Source organism: Ceratotherium simum, chromosome 34, assembly GCF_057802395.1.
Source record: "Ceratotherium simum simum isolate JZ-2026a chromosome 34, ASM5780239v1, whole genome shotgun sequence".
NCBI classification, from domain to species: Eukaryota; Metazoa; Chordata; class Mammalia; order Perissodactyla; family Rhinocerotidae; genus Ceratotherium; species Ceratotherium simum.
The window spans coordinates 32252575-32267927 of NC_141933.1; the positions used below are offsets into that span (position 1 = coordinate 32252575).

A 15353-nucleotide genomic window follows, 5' to 3' on the forward strand; every position below is an offset into this window, starting at 1 on the left:
AAGCCTGTTCAAACAACTAACCCAGTAGGCAATTTAGGAGCAAAATAGGTGTTACATAAAATACGCATGTAACAGCAGTATATTCATCTTTTTTCCTGTCTGCTCAAGAGATTGGGAAGTTATTTAAATTATCGAAATACATAGTTTGTATCATTCTGTCACTTATCATAATCACAGAAGATTTGTCAAATTAAGCTGAGTAAATTGTTATTTTACAATATGGCTAAAACACCTCAGAGTCTAACAATGGGCTATAACTGGAGTATTTTTTTGTTCTGTGGTCTTATTTGCAAACAGCAGGCCACCAAGCAGCCAATAACAGAGGAAAATCTCTATTCAGACATGGTAACCAGATGCATCTATCTTTTTAGAGTGGACTTTTACTGGTCAACTCTTGCCCGCCCACCATTAACTCCCACCTGGACAACTGCTCTGACAGCCAACTATGGTAGCCGCCTCCAAGATGGCGCCCAATAATTCTCTCCTCCCGATATTCACAGCCACAATGAACAGGACTGACCTATGTAACCAACAGGAAATTGCAGAAATGACAGTGGGTTACTTCTAAGGCTAGGTCATAAAAAAACATTGTTGCTTCCATCTTGCTCTCTCTTGGATCACTTACTCTGGGGAAAGCCAGCTTCCATGTTATGAGGACACTCAAGCAGCCCTATGGAGAGGTCCACGTGGCAAGAAACTGAGACTCCTGCCAATAGCTGTGTGAGTGAGCCATCTTGTAAGTGGGATCTGCAGGACCAGTCAGGCTTCTAGATGACTACAGCCTTAGCCAACATCTTGACTGCGACCTCATGAGATACTCTGAGCCAGAACCACTCAGTGAAGCCACTCCTGAATTCCTGACCCATAGACATGCCATGAGATAATAATGTAGATGGTCGTTTTGGTTGCTAGGTTTTGGGGTAATTTGTCACGCAGCGATAAGTTACTAATACACCTCCTAAACAACCTCCCTCCTCCAAGCTTCCTCTTGTCATTCTACCCCTAAAATCCATACTCCAGCAGCAGCCAGGATGGATTATCTTTTCAAAAGGTAACCAGATCACAGTACTCCATTGGTCAGAACTCTCCAAAGGCTTCCCCTCTCTCAGAAGAAAACCCAGAGCCTTTCCCACAGCCCCCAAGGTCCTGACAACCTGGCCTGGTCACCCCACTGAGCTCACTTCCTGCCTCTCCCTCATCCACTCTGCTCCAGCTGCAATGGCCTTCCCCAACACATCAGGCTTGTTCCCACCTCATTTAGTGCTTCTGGGTTGTAACATCCTGATCCCCAACTGACAGGGTAAGGGAGGACATAACTATAATGGGACAGGAAAAGGACACCCTGGAAATTGTACAGACTACAGTTGTTTTTCATCCTTGATCTCAAAAAAGTCATATTCAGATTTGCACAATAATTCCTCTAGGTTTGCTTAAGAGAAAAATAATTAGTTCTCCTTCTCCCAAAAAGACTGTATGGAAAAATACATTAAAAGGCATTACATTAAAATGTTGTGTGAGTCCAGCAGGTTCAGGGGAATATTTAATGCATAATTAGTTTCTAAAGAAAACAGCATGGGAGAATGCTGAAGGAAAGGGTCACAGTCAAGCTGAGGAAGTGTCCCAGATGTCATCACATCATCATAGTCAATGCCACCCAATTGTCCCATATCTAGTTGTATCTTATTTGCATTTCTTTTTTTCACTTTTAAGAAGTGGTTTTATTTTTTATTTTTTTACTGAGGTATAATTGACATAGAACATTATATTAGTTTCAGGTGTACATCATAATGATTGGATATTTGTATATATTGAGAAATGATCACCACAATAAATCTAGTTAACATCCGTCACCTCACAGTTACAATTTTTTTCTCGTAATGAGAACTTTTAAGTTCTCTTAGCAACTTTCAAATATGGAACACAGTATTATTAACTAGAGTCATCACGTTGTACCACATTGTCAATTTTAACTTCCATAAACCAGGCTGGCAAAGGAGATTTCATTTCTTCGCGTGTGAATTGGCACGGGGAGAAGGCCCCCATCTGAGGCAGAAAACGCTCTTAAACACAACATGCCCTTTCTTTCTGGAATCTTTATTAAAGCTCAAAGACCAATAACCTACAACTAGAATCACTGCCCGCTGGTGTTGCCTACCGAATAATACGCAAGTCTTCACCTCTCTGGGAAGGAAAGGAAAGAATAAAAACGGAAACTGTATTTTTTTTTTTTAATTGATGTTTTAATGGTTTCTAACATTGTGAAATTTTGGGTTGTACATTTTTGTTTGTCCATCACCATATATATGACTCCCTTCACCCCTTGTGCCCACCCCCCACCCCCCTCCCTCCACCCCCACTGCCCCTGGTAACCACAGTCCAGTTTTCTCTGTCCATGTGTTGGTTTATATTCCACGTATCAGTGAGATCATACAGTGTTTGTCTTTCTCTTTCTGGCTTATTTCACTTAACATAATACGCTCCAGGCCCATCCAGGTTGTTGCAAATGGGACGATTTTGTCTTTTTTTATGGCTGAGTAGTATTCCATTGTATATATATACCACATTTTCTTAATCCAATCGGCAGTCGAGGGACACTTAGGTTGCTTCCACTTCTTGGCTATGGTGAATAATGCTGCAATGAACATAGGGGTGCATAAGCCTCTTTGGATTGTTGATTTCAGGTGCGTTGGATAGATTCCCAGTAGTGGGATGGCTGGATCATAGGGCATCTCTATTTTTAATTCTTTGAGGAATCTCCATACCGTTTTCCATAGAGGCTGCACCAGTTTGCATTCCCACCAGCTGTGTATGAGGGTTCCTGTTTCTCCACATCCTCTCCAACATTTGTTGTTTTTTGTCTTGGTGATTATAGCCATTCTAACGGGCGTGAGGTGGTATCTCAGTGTTGTTTTGATTTGCATTTCCCTGATGATTAGTGATGTTGAGCATCTTTTCATGTGCCTATTGGCCATCTGTATATCTTCCTTGGAGAAGTGTCTGTTCATTTCCTCTGCCCATTTTTTGATCTGGTTGTTTGTTTTTTTGTTGTTCAGTTGTGTGAGTTCTTTATATATTATGGAGATCAACCCCTTGTCAGATGCATGCTTTGCAAATACTCTCTCCCAGCTGGTTGGTTGTCTGTTCATCTTGATTCTGGTTTCATTTGTCTTATAAAAGCTCTTTAATCTGATAAAGTCCCACTTGTTTATTTTTTCTTTAGTTTCCCTAGTCTGGGTAGGCATGTCATCCAAAAAGATTCCTTTAAAACCAATGTCAAATAGTGTGTTGCCTATATTTTCTTCTATGCGTTTTATAGTTTCAGGTCTCACCTTCAGGTCTTTGATCCATTTTGAGTTAATTTTTGTGAATGGCGATAGCACATGGTCCACTTTCATTCTTTTGCATGTGGCTGTCCAGTTTTCCCAACACCATTTATTGAAGAGACTTTCCTTTCTCCATTGCATGTTCTTAGCACCTTTGTCAAAAATTAGCTGTCCACGGGGCCGGCCCCGTGGCTTGGTGGTTAAGTGAGCGTGCTCCACTGCTGGCGACCCGGGTTCGGATCCCGGGCTCGCACCGACGCGCTGCTTCTCCGGCCATGCTGAGGCCGCGTCCCACATACAGCAACTAGAAGGATGTGCAGCTATGACACACAACTATCTACTGGGGCTTTGGGGGGAAAAAATAAATAAATAAAAAATCTTTAAAAATTAGCTGTCCATATATGTGTGGTTTTATTTCTGGACTTTCAATTCTGTTCCATTGATCTGTGTGTCTGTTTTTGTACCAGTACCATGCTGTTTTGATTACTATTGCTTTGTAGTATGTTTTGAAGTCAGGGATTGTGATGCCTCCTGCTCTGTTCTTTTTTTTTAGGATTTCTTTAGCTATTCGGGGTCTTTTGTTGCCCCATATAAATTTTAGTATTCTTTTTTCTATTTCTGTGAAGAATGTCATTGGGATTCTGATTGGGATTGCATTGAATCTGTAGATTGCTTTAGGTAATATAGACATTTTAACTATGTTTATTCTTCCAATCCACGTGCATGGGATATCTTTCCATTTCTTTATGTCATCATGGATTTCTTTCAATAATGTCTTGTAGTTCTCATTGTATAGGTCCTTCACCTCCTTGGTAAGATTTATTCCTAGGTATTTTATTCTTTTTGATGCAATTGTAAATGGTATTATCTTTTTGAGCTCTCTTTCTGTTAGTTCATTATTAGCATATAGAAATGCAACTGATTTTTGTAGATTGATTTTGTACCCTGCAACTTTGCTGTAGTTGTTGATTGTTTCTAATAGTTTTCCAACAGATTCTTTAGGGTTTTCTATATATACAATCATGTCATCTGCAAATAGTGAGAGTTTCACTTCTTCGTTACCTATTGGGATTCCTTTTATTCCTTTTTCTTGCCTAATTGCTCTGGCCAAAACCTCCAGTACTATGTTGAACAGGAGTGGTGAGAGTGAGAGAATGAGCCCTGCCTCGTTCCTGTTCTCAGAGGAATGGCTTTCAGTCTTTCCCCGTTGAGTATGATGTTGGCTGTGGGTTTGTCATATATGGCCTTTATTATGTTGAGGTACTTTCCTTCTATTCCCATTTTATTGAGAGTTTTTATCATAAATGGATGTTGTATCTTGTCAAATGCCTTCTCTGCATCTATTGAGATGATCATGTGGTTTTTATTCTTTGTTTTGTTGATGTGATGTATCACGGTGATTGATTTGCGGATGTTGAACCATCCCTGCATCCCTGGTATAAATCCCACTTGATCATGGTGTATGATCTTTTTAATGTATTGTTGTATTCGGTTTGCCAATATTTTGTTGAGGATTTTTGCATCAATGTTCATCAGCGATATTGGCCTGTAATTTTCTTTCTTTGTATTGTCTTTGTCTGGTTTTGGTATCAGGGTGATGTTGGCCTCGTAGAATGATTTAAGAAGTGTTCCATCTTCCTCTATTTTTTGGAATAGTTTGAGAAGGATGGGTATTAAATCTTCTTTGAATGTTTGGTAAAATTCACTGGAGAAGCCATCTGGTCCTGGACTTTTATTTTTTGGGAGGTTTTTGATTTCTATTAAAAATGGAAACTGTTTTTGAGCTAATACCTCTGACAAGTCCTCAAGGGCTCCCGCGCAGAAAGCAGTAATTTGTCCTGAAACCCTCTGGTTCTTGTCCTCCTGCCCCACCGGCCCCAAGACCAGGAGGAGGCAAGGCCTGATTAGATTATGAGCCCAGGCTGGGATGGCTCTTAGAACCTAAGCAAAGGTGCACACTTGAGGGTTGCGGAGGGTTTTCCTCCTACATGACTGAAGATGTAAACACATATGTTATGTTCTCACCTTGAATTCATTTTTAACTCTTTCCTGGAAAACACTCTTTCTACGGTGACATTGGTTTTGATTCAGAAGTTTGTGTGTGTATTTGGTTGAGAAAATGCCAAACTGCTTTGCTTTCAAAATCCTAGCTCTCAACCTATTCTTTCCTACTTATATTTAATCATCTTGCAACAGACTGTAAAATCACCTTGCAGCTATGGTAACTTATGAAGCCACTGAGCTACAAGGACCCACACCAGCAGTGTTGCTAGCAGGATACTGCCTTTTCCTTGTAAAGTTCTTATTTTCACAAAAGTGGAAAATTAGAAGCTACAGATGCCACAAAGCTGGTGGAAAACAAGAACAGTTTAGAATGACAGTTTTAGAATGCCAGTGTTGTACTTTAATTAGTTTATTAATTTTTAAATTAACCTTAGTAACTCTACCCTTTAGAATGGATACTGAGCTCCAAAACCACAGTATCTGAATATTTCATACCTGGAGAATAATCTGTTCTCAGAGGCCACATTCACACAATAAAGCACTTTTTGGAAGCTGACATTGTGATGGAAATACCCCTTTTAGTTTTATCCACAATTCCATTCAGTGTTATTTTCTTCCTTCTTTCTTTTGGTTCATTTTCCAACCCAATAAAATACACTGTTGACTTTTTTTGTGAACTCTAACCTAGTATTATGATACCGTGGAGCCCTTTGACAAAAACGACAACTATAGGTCCCATCCAAGGTCCATCCTAGAGTTCTGATGTGATTCAGCACCTGTTGAATTTTACATTAAATGAGTTGGTCCTATCATTTCTATTTGAAAATTTCAAAATGAAGCCTCACTGAATGGGAACCTGTGGTGAAACAGAAGTGCCAACTCTGAAAATTCGCTGGGTTTACATGTGGCAAAAATAAAATGCAACAAATCACGGTAAATCTGGAGAAAGGGTGGCTTTTTAATAAAACAAACACATTCAAACCTCAACCTGGTACAGTAATTGCATTTTATTCATGCACCCGGCTGTTGTTATTTCTGAATCTGATATTTAAATAATCAAAGTGACCCAAACAGAATAAGGAAGGAGGCAGAGGGGGCGGAGAGACAAGACCAGGAAGGTCAGCAGGAACATTTAGAGCAGGCCGCATCTCACCAGCCCGGTGGGGAGGGCGGGGTCGAGAACTGACCCCTCCCTCCTCCTCTACAGGTCCAGTGCAGGGAAGAGGAAAGGCATCATCTGCAAACGCGTACTTACTGACAGAGGAGTCTGTGTGTTGCACATTTTTAAGCAAGAAAAGGTCACAGAACAATATGCACATTGATCCTAGTTTATACAATAAAACAATGCAATACAACAAAAAACAAAGATACGTGTGTGTTGTCATATGCATAGTAAAAAGGTTTGAGAAAGACAGACACTGAGTTAATCAAGGTCATCTGAGGACTGGGTGGGTAATGGGGCATCTGGGGGAGGGTGGCCTTTGACTTGACTTTATACACTTCCAGGAAGTAGAGAAAGAAAGGAAGGCAGGGGAGGAGGCGGGGAAGGGAGTAGGAAGAGGGGGAGTGCATCTTGTTAGGGGGGGATGAGCCGCAGTACTTAGTTATAACAGCCTTCCCCTGTGCACCAGCTCTGTCTGCCCATCTTCCTTAACACCTCGCTCTGGGAAGATGTGCCTGGGTGTGTGCATGCATGTGTGCACGAGTGTGTGTGTGACGGGCCCAGGGATGGTGCTTGGAGGGAAGGCTCCTCACCATTTCTCTTCCGTGCCTCCTCCTTTGTCACTTTCTGCTGTGCCATTACATTCTGGGGCGAGCGCCTGCCCGAGCTGGGCTTCCCTGATTCGTTGCTGATGACAGAGCCATTCTCACTGGGCGACCTGCTGGAGGTAACCATAGCAACAGGGAGATGGTAAGTTTTGACTGGAGCAGCCGCCTCTCAAGGTTATTTTATTTGCACAGTTTATGTCTGTAGCCTTTCATTCCAGTTTTACCCACATAGAAGAAATGATACAGGAAAAGAAAAAAAAAAAAAACCCCACTCCTCAGCAAGGGGTTCAGCAGCTGGCTGTTCTGAATAGCCTTCAGCAGTGCTTAGCTCTGCAGAGAAGTTCACTGAACGCAGCTCCCCGTTCCCACCTCTCCCTCATCAACCCCCAGGGACTATGGAAATAGTGGCCGTGGCATTCGTAAGCACGCCCTCCTTCTCAACACAGCACACGGATAGTGTGACAGAGTGGCTGCCTCACACGGCACCTTCAGGGACGTGCACGAAACACAGTTCTCTTCGACTATTTTCCTTACAGAATATACCTTGACTACTAAAGATGCAGTCACTCCACCAATGAGTTCTTCACTCTGCGTCTCCCTCACACACACACACACACACACATACACACACACGTGCACATTTCTTTAACTGTGCTAAATGGTAACCATTTACATCTGAAATGGTGTATGTGAGCTGTTCATTCATTCAGGAGATACTTTTTGTGCACCTGCTCTGTGCCGGGCACTGTGCCTAGTACACTGGTGTGGAGGGATAGTAAGACAGCACCCATGTACTCCAAGACCTCCCCCTCAGGAGCACCCACTATGTGCCAAGGACTGTGCTGAACACTTTCAAAACTGTTAGTGAATCAATAGGACAACCCACTGATTGGTGACTGTCAGCCTTGTTTAGCAAGTGTGGCATGTGGAATTTGAAGCTCAAAGAGGGGAAGTGCTTTGTCTAGGGTGGAGTTGTCAAGTGGCAAATCAGCCCTGGCCACCAGGGCTCCCCCTGCAGACAGGGGCTTTCTCCACACATCAGGGCACCTCCCTTTACTGTCCCTACAGTGCCCCGATGGGGCAGGCCTTTGCAGAGGGCAAGCCACAGGCCTTCTCTCCTTCCCTCAGACTGGACTCTGGTCTTCTGGAACTAATTCTGTGGGAAAATGGGCTCTGGAGAGCACCTGCTAGGGTCTGTGCTCCCTTGGGCCTCAGATATGCCAGGCTGTGGTGGGCTGAGCATAAAGATTTACCGCCTTCCCCTCTGTGGGAGACAACCAGGAGCAGAGACCCAGAGCCCTCATCAAACCCCTTGTTCTTCTATTGTCAATTGTCCAAATTCAGAACCTCACGGCATCTGGCCCCCACAATGGAAAACTGACTGGACTAAAACACAGCACTTGACCAGTAGGTAAGCAGCTTCTTAAGTGGAAGATGCTATCCTTGCGGATGCTCCTCTTCCTCCTCCTCCCTTCTCCGTCTTAATCCTCCGGGAATTCTCAGTTCTGTATACTTTAGAGTACTTTAGCACCCTAAAACCACCAACAATGCAAGTGCCCACTCACAACCATGGCAATCTGCCAAGAGCATTCCACGGAACACTAGAGCCAAGTGAGATGGTCCTTGCCAAAGGCCCACAGACAAGTATAAGTTTGGGAAATGTTTATGATATTCCTTCTTTGGATATTCCTAATACATATTAGCATACAAAGGCTCTGATCAGTCCTGTCATAAAGAGACTCATCTTGTTTTGTTTAATCCAGCATTTCCGAGTTTATTTGGCTACAGATCTCTTTCACCATAAAATCCTTTAACCTCCTATAAAACTAGTAACCTCTGATAAAACTAGTAAGGCATTAATTTATTGAATATAAGTTATTTACCCAACAGCTATTTCATCACTGAGTGCTGGCTGTGCAAATACACAGACACAGAGAAGACAGAGGCCCTTTGGTTGTTCTCAGAATCCCATAGTTAATGGCACCTACTCTTCCAACTGGCCTTATTGGGACAAAGAGGCTTTCACTGAGGTCCAGAGAGAAAGGAAAAGGAAAAGTTTCTTGTCACCTATTTTACATCTACAAAACACTGAACAGTTTCTGCAGCATATGCATATCTTTCCCTCATTTGATCCTGAAACAATTTTCTGGCTGTTCGTCTCACTCCAAGGAAAGGTGTGAATGAGCACATTTCTCGAGAGAAAACCCAAAGCTGCTTTACTCTTTGCATCAGCTTATAGATTATGTTTACATGGAGCTGTCAACTCAAAACTCCTGATCAAAAACAGAAAGTGAGATTTGTATGTAAGTGTCTGTCCACTCACCTAACAGTAACAAAAATGTTTTTGAAAGTAAAAAAGTATCCCCTGCGAGGTGGCAGTTTTAGGCAATTGAACTCAACAGTCTCCATTCTGAGGACATGGGTGTCCATGGAGCCTGGAAGGACAATCTTGGGGGTGGGACTAATCAAATGCTGAACTGTTATGGCCAGTCGCTGCATTCATGTATCCACTGTGAACAGCTGTCCCTATGAGGTTGATTCTCTCTCCTCGCCAATTAACCCAAGTCATGGACCAACAAAAGAGCATCACCAAGAGCCTTGGCTAGACGAAAAGGACCCACAACACCTGCCTGGTTGTCTGCAAGTGGCTGAATCCTCAGATTTCAGTTTTAAAACAACTTTTAAACATTGAGATATCTTAATGACCACCAAATCACTGGCTTCCCTTACTTTTCACTTGCAAAACTTTTTGGATCATCTAACAGACCCATTCTGAGAGGTCATGCAGTCTTATCTAGCAGGAACGAGGAAGCTGATCTGGCAAGATGGGGAAGCCGGAAACATAGATGTATGTCAGGTTTGCTCTTGGGTTTGGTGTCTTAAAATCTTCCCAAATGATCAGAGGCTCCTGTGGCCAGCAGAATTTGAACAGAGGTGAGGTTTGGCCCACGGATTTGGCAATGAGATAGCCAGCCCTTAGTAAAACTATATTTTTATGGTGAAATTATGAAGCAAATATAGGAATCAATCAGTAGTATAGACATTGTTTTCTTTATCTGTATTTGTTTCATAAGCTAGTATTTCTTAATAAAAATCTGGGGGTAAGTAATTGAATGTAATCAGCAAGAGTAGACTCCTTGTTAATTCAAGAGGAATGCTTGAAACGAACTCTTAAAGTTAAAAAAAAAAAGAAGAAATGCTTGGTCTAAAAAAATTTTTTTTTTTTAAAGAATTCTTTACACAGTTTAAATCACTCAACTAAAATGAGTGGAAAAGAATTTTTATTCTTCCTGGCAGTGCTATGTGAATATCCTAATTTTAATAATTCTATGTATTTCTTTTCAGTGTCTTCTAAACAAGTGATAAATAAGTTGTTAACATGCCTTTATTGTATCTGGTAAAGATCATGAGAATAATTACTGTAGGTAACACTGTTTGCCAGTCAACTCAGAAGAATCATCCATTGCAGGAACAGACATATGTTTCCCTGTACGTTTCCACTCTGCTCTGCTCAGGCTCGCCGTTGCTGGGGTAGACTATTACACTAATGGTCCCAATTTGTTCATACCTCCCTGTAACCAAGCTTTGGGAGTCCCCTCCCACACTGACTCTGGACTTGACCATGTGTCTCACTTCGGCCAAACATGACACAGCAGAGATGAGAAGCACTTGCACTTTGGGGCTTGTATTCTCCCCGCCCTTGGAACCCTGTAACAACCTTGTGAGAAAGCCAGGACTGGCCCATTGGAGATGAGAGAGCATATGCCAAGAGGCCACAGTTACCTGGCCAGCCCAGACAAGGCTGTCATCAACAAGCAGTCCAGCTCACCTACCACTTGACTGCAGGTGCATGAGCGAGCCCAGCTGAGATGAGCCAAGCCTAGATCAGACCAGAAGAACCACCCAGTTGAGCTCGGTCTAAAGTGCTGACCCATCAAAAATCATGAGCTAAATTAGTTGTAGTTGTTTTAGGCTGCGCTTTGGAGTGGTTTGTTACGGAGCAATAGATAACGAATCCACATGCCCTCAACCTTCTTTCCTACGCAAGCTGAAATCCAACCCTCTGTTTCTCTCTACTTCTTTCTGAGGCACCAGGAGCTCCTGGGAAAAAACACACAGCCTTGCTGCTTGACTCCAATACAAAAATGGTGTGTTTGATACAGACAACCCTTCCTTCCTCCTCAAACTACTCCTTCCTCTTGGCTTCTTGGATTCCACTCTTGCTTTGTGCTCCTCATGCCTTTCTTCCTGATGCTCTTCAGTCTCCTTTGCTGATTCTTTTTCATCATCTGGACCTCTAATCACTGCAATGTCCCAGGGTCAGTTCTTGGATCTGTTCTATATCTATATTCTCCTAGGTGAGCCCATCCAGTCTCAGCTTTAAATAACTGAACACTGACAACTCCTACATTTATATTTCTACCCAGGTCCTCTCCTCTGAACTCCAGACTCATATGGTTTGCTGAGTTCTCAGCGTCTCCATGTTCTCAGCATCTCCATTTGCATGTCTAATGGGCATCTCAACACGCCCACATCCAAACTCTTGACAGTCCCCTACAAACTCTTCTCCTCCAGACTTCCCAACACAATAAATGGTAAATTCACTCCTCTCTATTTCCATACCCCACAACAATCTATCGGCAAATCTTGTCAGCACTTCCTTCAAAATATCTCTAGAATCCATTGCTTCTCACACCACCGTGCCATGGTCCACACCACCATCTCTCATCTGGACTACTGCAATCGCCTCCTAACAGTCTCCCTGCTTCTACTCTGCTTCTCTACAGTCTATTTTCCATGCAGCAGCAAGAGTGAGCCTTTAAAACTGCAAGTCACACCATGTCACTGTTCTTCTCAAAACCCTCCAATGACTTCTGATCTTCATTCACAATAAAATTCCAAGTCCTGACTTTGGTCTATAAAGCCTGACATGGTCAACTTCAGGTGACTTCTCTGACTCATCTGCTACCACTTCCTCCCTAGCTCGTACCAACCTCTTTGGACTTCCTGCTCTTCTTTAAGCATGTCAAGAAGTTTCCTCCTCTGGACTTTGCACATACTGTTCCGTCTGCTTAGAACATTCTTCCCCCAGATAGCCCTGAGGCTTACACATCATTTCAATCTGGTCTTTCTCAAATGTCACTTTATCAGAGAGGCCTTCCTTGAGTTCCTGCTAAAGAGCATCACGTCCCCCTCTCCACCTCTCTATCCCCTTACCATGCTTTGGTTTTCTTCTTCATACTCATGGTCACCTGATCTACTATATATCTATGTCTCTATCTGTTTATTGTTTATCTCTCCCCACCAGACTGTAAGCACCATGAGCGTAGGAACTTTGTCTTGCTCACTGCAGTATCCCCAGTGTCTGGTAAACAGCAAACAATCAAGAAATATCTGTTAGGTGAAAGGAGGGAAAGATGGAAGGAGGCAGGCGGATGTAGCTTTTCCAGCTTCCATTGTGGTCTCAGGCAAGGAGAAGGGGCTTGGCAATGGGAGTTGGTTTGGCCAGCCAACAAGGCTTGTCATGGAGTTCATTACCTCTTTCTAAGGATATTGCAAAGTCCTTATAACGAGTCTCTTGGCCTCTAGCTAACCTCTCCCACCTATCATCCCCATTGCTACTGGAGTAGTCTTTCTAAATACAGACTGGACATCACCATCTTCCTGAAGTACTTTCAGTGGCTTCCCATTGCCTAGAGAATCAAGGTCAAACTCCTTAGCCTGGCAGTTAAGACCCTCCTCAATTTTAATCTACCTTCTGGTTTCATCCTTTCCTACATTCCAACCACTGTGAACTCTAATCTCCAGGGACACTCACCATTAAGTGAGCGTGACTATCCCCCGGCTCTTTCAGACTGGACGCCTTTATCTCTTCCCAACTATGACATCCCACTTACCCTTCAAGGCCCAGCTACAACACAACCTCCTCCTTGACGCTTTCCCTCGTCAGAATTCAGTTCTTCCTCCTCTCTCTGCCATAGCACTTCGCTTGGGCTCCCCTGTGGGGGCCCGCACGTCATGCTCTGTGTTCCAGCTATTTCTCTGTCTGTCTCTCCATCATGAGATCCTTGGAGTCAGGAATCATCGTAAACCTTTTTGTAATCCTCCCAAGGCTTGTCAAAGTGCTCTGTTCATAGTAAAAACTCAATAAATGACTTTTGAACAGAAATTATTAAGTATTGAAAAACTGCCAGATAAAATACAACTACACTGAACCAAGGGCACTGCTTTTAAGATAACTTGAAAAATATAAGTGTGACATCAGTGCCAAATTTGTTATAATAAACGGAAGAGCTAAATTTCTCCTGTTTTGGTTGATCAGCAATATAAACTTTACAAAGGGCAGCTCATGGGAAGTAGCTATTACGATTCTTGTCATCTCCCTTAGTGTCCTTTTCAAATATTCAGAATGAGCATGAAGGGGAAGTTTTAAAGAGAACAGTGGAATTAACTCGAGGGCTTCAGCTGCTCGCACCATCAATTATTTCTCTTGCTGATACGGACAGGCGGCAGCTGGCCTGGCGCCTACCTCTTTCTGGTTTCGGTGGACTTGGCCGTCTTGATGGTGCTTTCGTCCTGGGCGACATCCCTTTCCTGAGAGGCCGGAGCATCTCTAACGGGCAGCGGGAGGACCACCGTTTCCTGGGTCACAGGGACGACCTCCTCGTCCGCCCCTTGCTGGCCCAGGTGCTGCTTGGCATAATCAAAGCCTTGCACAGGCTGCAAAGAGGAAACAGACTTGCAGTCACATTTTGTGCAAAGTGTGACTCTAACGACGGCTTTAAGAGAAGACAGGCGGGAGAGTGCATGAGACAGGACCATGCTTAGCTTTCTGATGAACAAGGGTGAACTCAAATCTCCATCATAATTTCTGTCTGCAAAATCAGACTCTGTGTTAATTCCACCTCACTACAGAACCTCTACTAATAAGACTTACTCAGAAAAATGAATAGTGCAAACAAGATGCAAATATGTGTTTGAGAACAAACTTCTTTCAAGGATTTTCTTTTCTTTTTTTTTCCCAAGGATTTTAGACCACTAATTTTAAGTCACTGGATACTGCTAATTAGAAACTCTTAATTGACATGTTAAACAGGTCCTGTATCATCTCCTGCCTGGGACTATTCTGTCATCCCTTAACTCCACGCTCACATGGCTTTATGTGTAATAAGAGGTGTGTGACTTTGCCAAATCACTTGAACTCTAACCTCAACTTTCTCACCTGAGAAATAAAGATAAGCATATCTGCTTTACCTCCACCACCCTTGATCCTAAAGGGGATCACAGATCAGAAAACAAAGGGGAAGAAACAGGCCACCACCCTGTGAGGCAGTACAATCATTAATAATAAAATGGAATTTCTGGAAGCACTCTTTAATCCAGACCTCGCCCTGAAGCAGGCTGGCTCTCCTATAACTCACTACTGGGAAATTAACAACGCTTTTACTGCACAACCTCTGAAATCCCCAGTGAAGAGGGCAGCTATAAGCAAAACCCGACCGACCTCCATCAGTGGGGCAGTAAAGAACCAGGAGGCACGTTTAAACAATTCCTGGGCATGTCTCTGTTCTGCTTTACACCCCAGAGCAGCATGATACAGAGCAGAGGCAGGACGATGGGGTGGTGCAGAGGAGCAGCTCCGAAAGAAAGCAGGCTGCCCAGGGTTCAAATCCTGCCTCTACCACTTATCAGTGAGGTGACCTTGGGTCAGTTACTGGAATTCTCTGCGCATCAGTCTCCTCATCTGTAAAAAGGAGATATAATAGTGTAAATAGGATCAAGTGTGCATATATGTGAGAGTGATGTTTAACCACCTCAAAGGGATGCTGTGGGGGTTAAGAAGTAAATTCTAGTCCAGCACTCAGCACAGTTCCTGGCACATGGCAAGTGCTCCGACAATATTAGTGAACAGTTTCCTTCCTACTCAGTCACAGCCCAGGCGAGACGAACATCAGTGACTCTCTTCAAGAAAATTTGGAGATGAAACTCAACCTCTACCATTCGAGTTCTGTCAGAACTTGATCTGATCCGAAGCTCCTCCTTCAGCAGCGCATTTAGCTAAGAAACGGGACAGGAAGGCTCCAGCCGGGTGTAGCAGTCCAGGACTGTGGCCTGACCCCTAAGTCTCCTGCCAAGGCTCAGGACAGGAGGAGTTTTGTTGCTGGAGCCAGTAGGGCTCCCTACTTCAAGGCGTCCGTAGCTATGCCGTGGATGGTTCCCCCAGGTCCTGGGAAAGTCCCTCTGGGAGCGTGCTGA

At 43.3% G+C, this 15353-nt stretch overlaps 1 protein-coding gene across 5 annotated transcripts in view; it reads right to left on the bottom strand.

Moving 5' to 3' along the window:
* Positions 1–15353, bottom strand: part of LOC101391864 (UPF0606 protein KIAA1549L) — a 281751-nt gene that overhangs the window by 61668 nt on the left and 204730 nt on the right. For 4 of the 5 annotated variants that reach the window (XM_087423158.1, XM_087423155.1, XM_087423157.1 and 1 more), the window contains 2 exons: positions 13627–13817; positions 7083–7210 (listed from right to left, as the gene is read on the bottom strand). In XM_087423158.1, the coding sequence (XP_087279284.1) occupies positions 7083–7210; positions 13627–13817 (319 nt within the window). The remainder of the gene's footprint in view (positions 1–7082; positions 7211–13626; positions 13818–15353) is intronic. The other variant, XM_087423156.1, reaches the window with a different exon arrangement.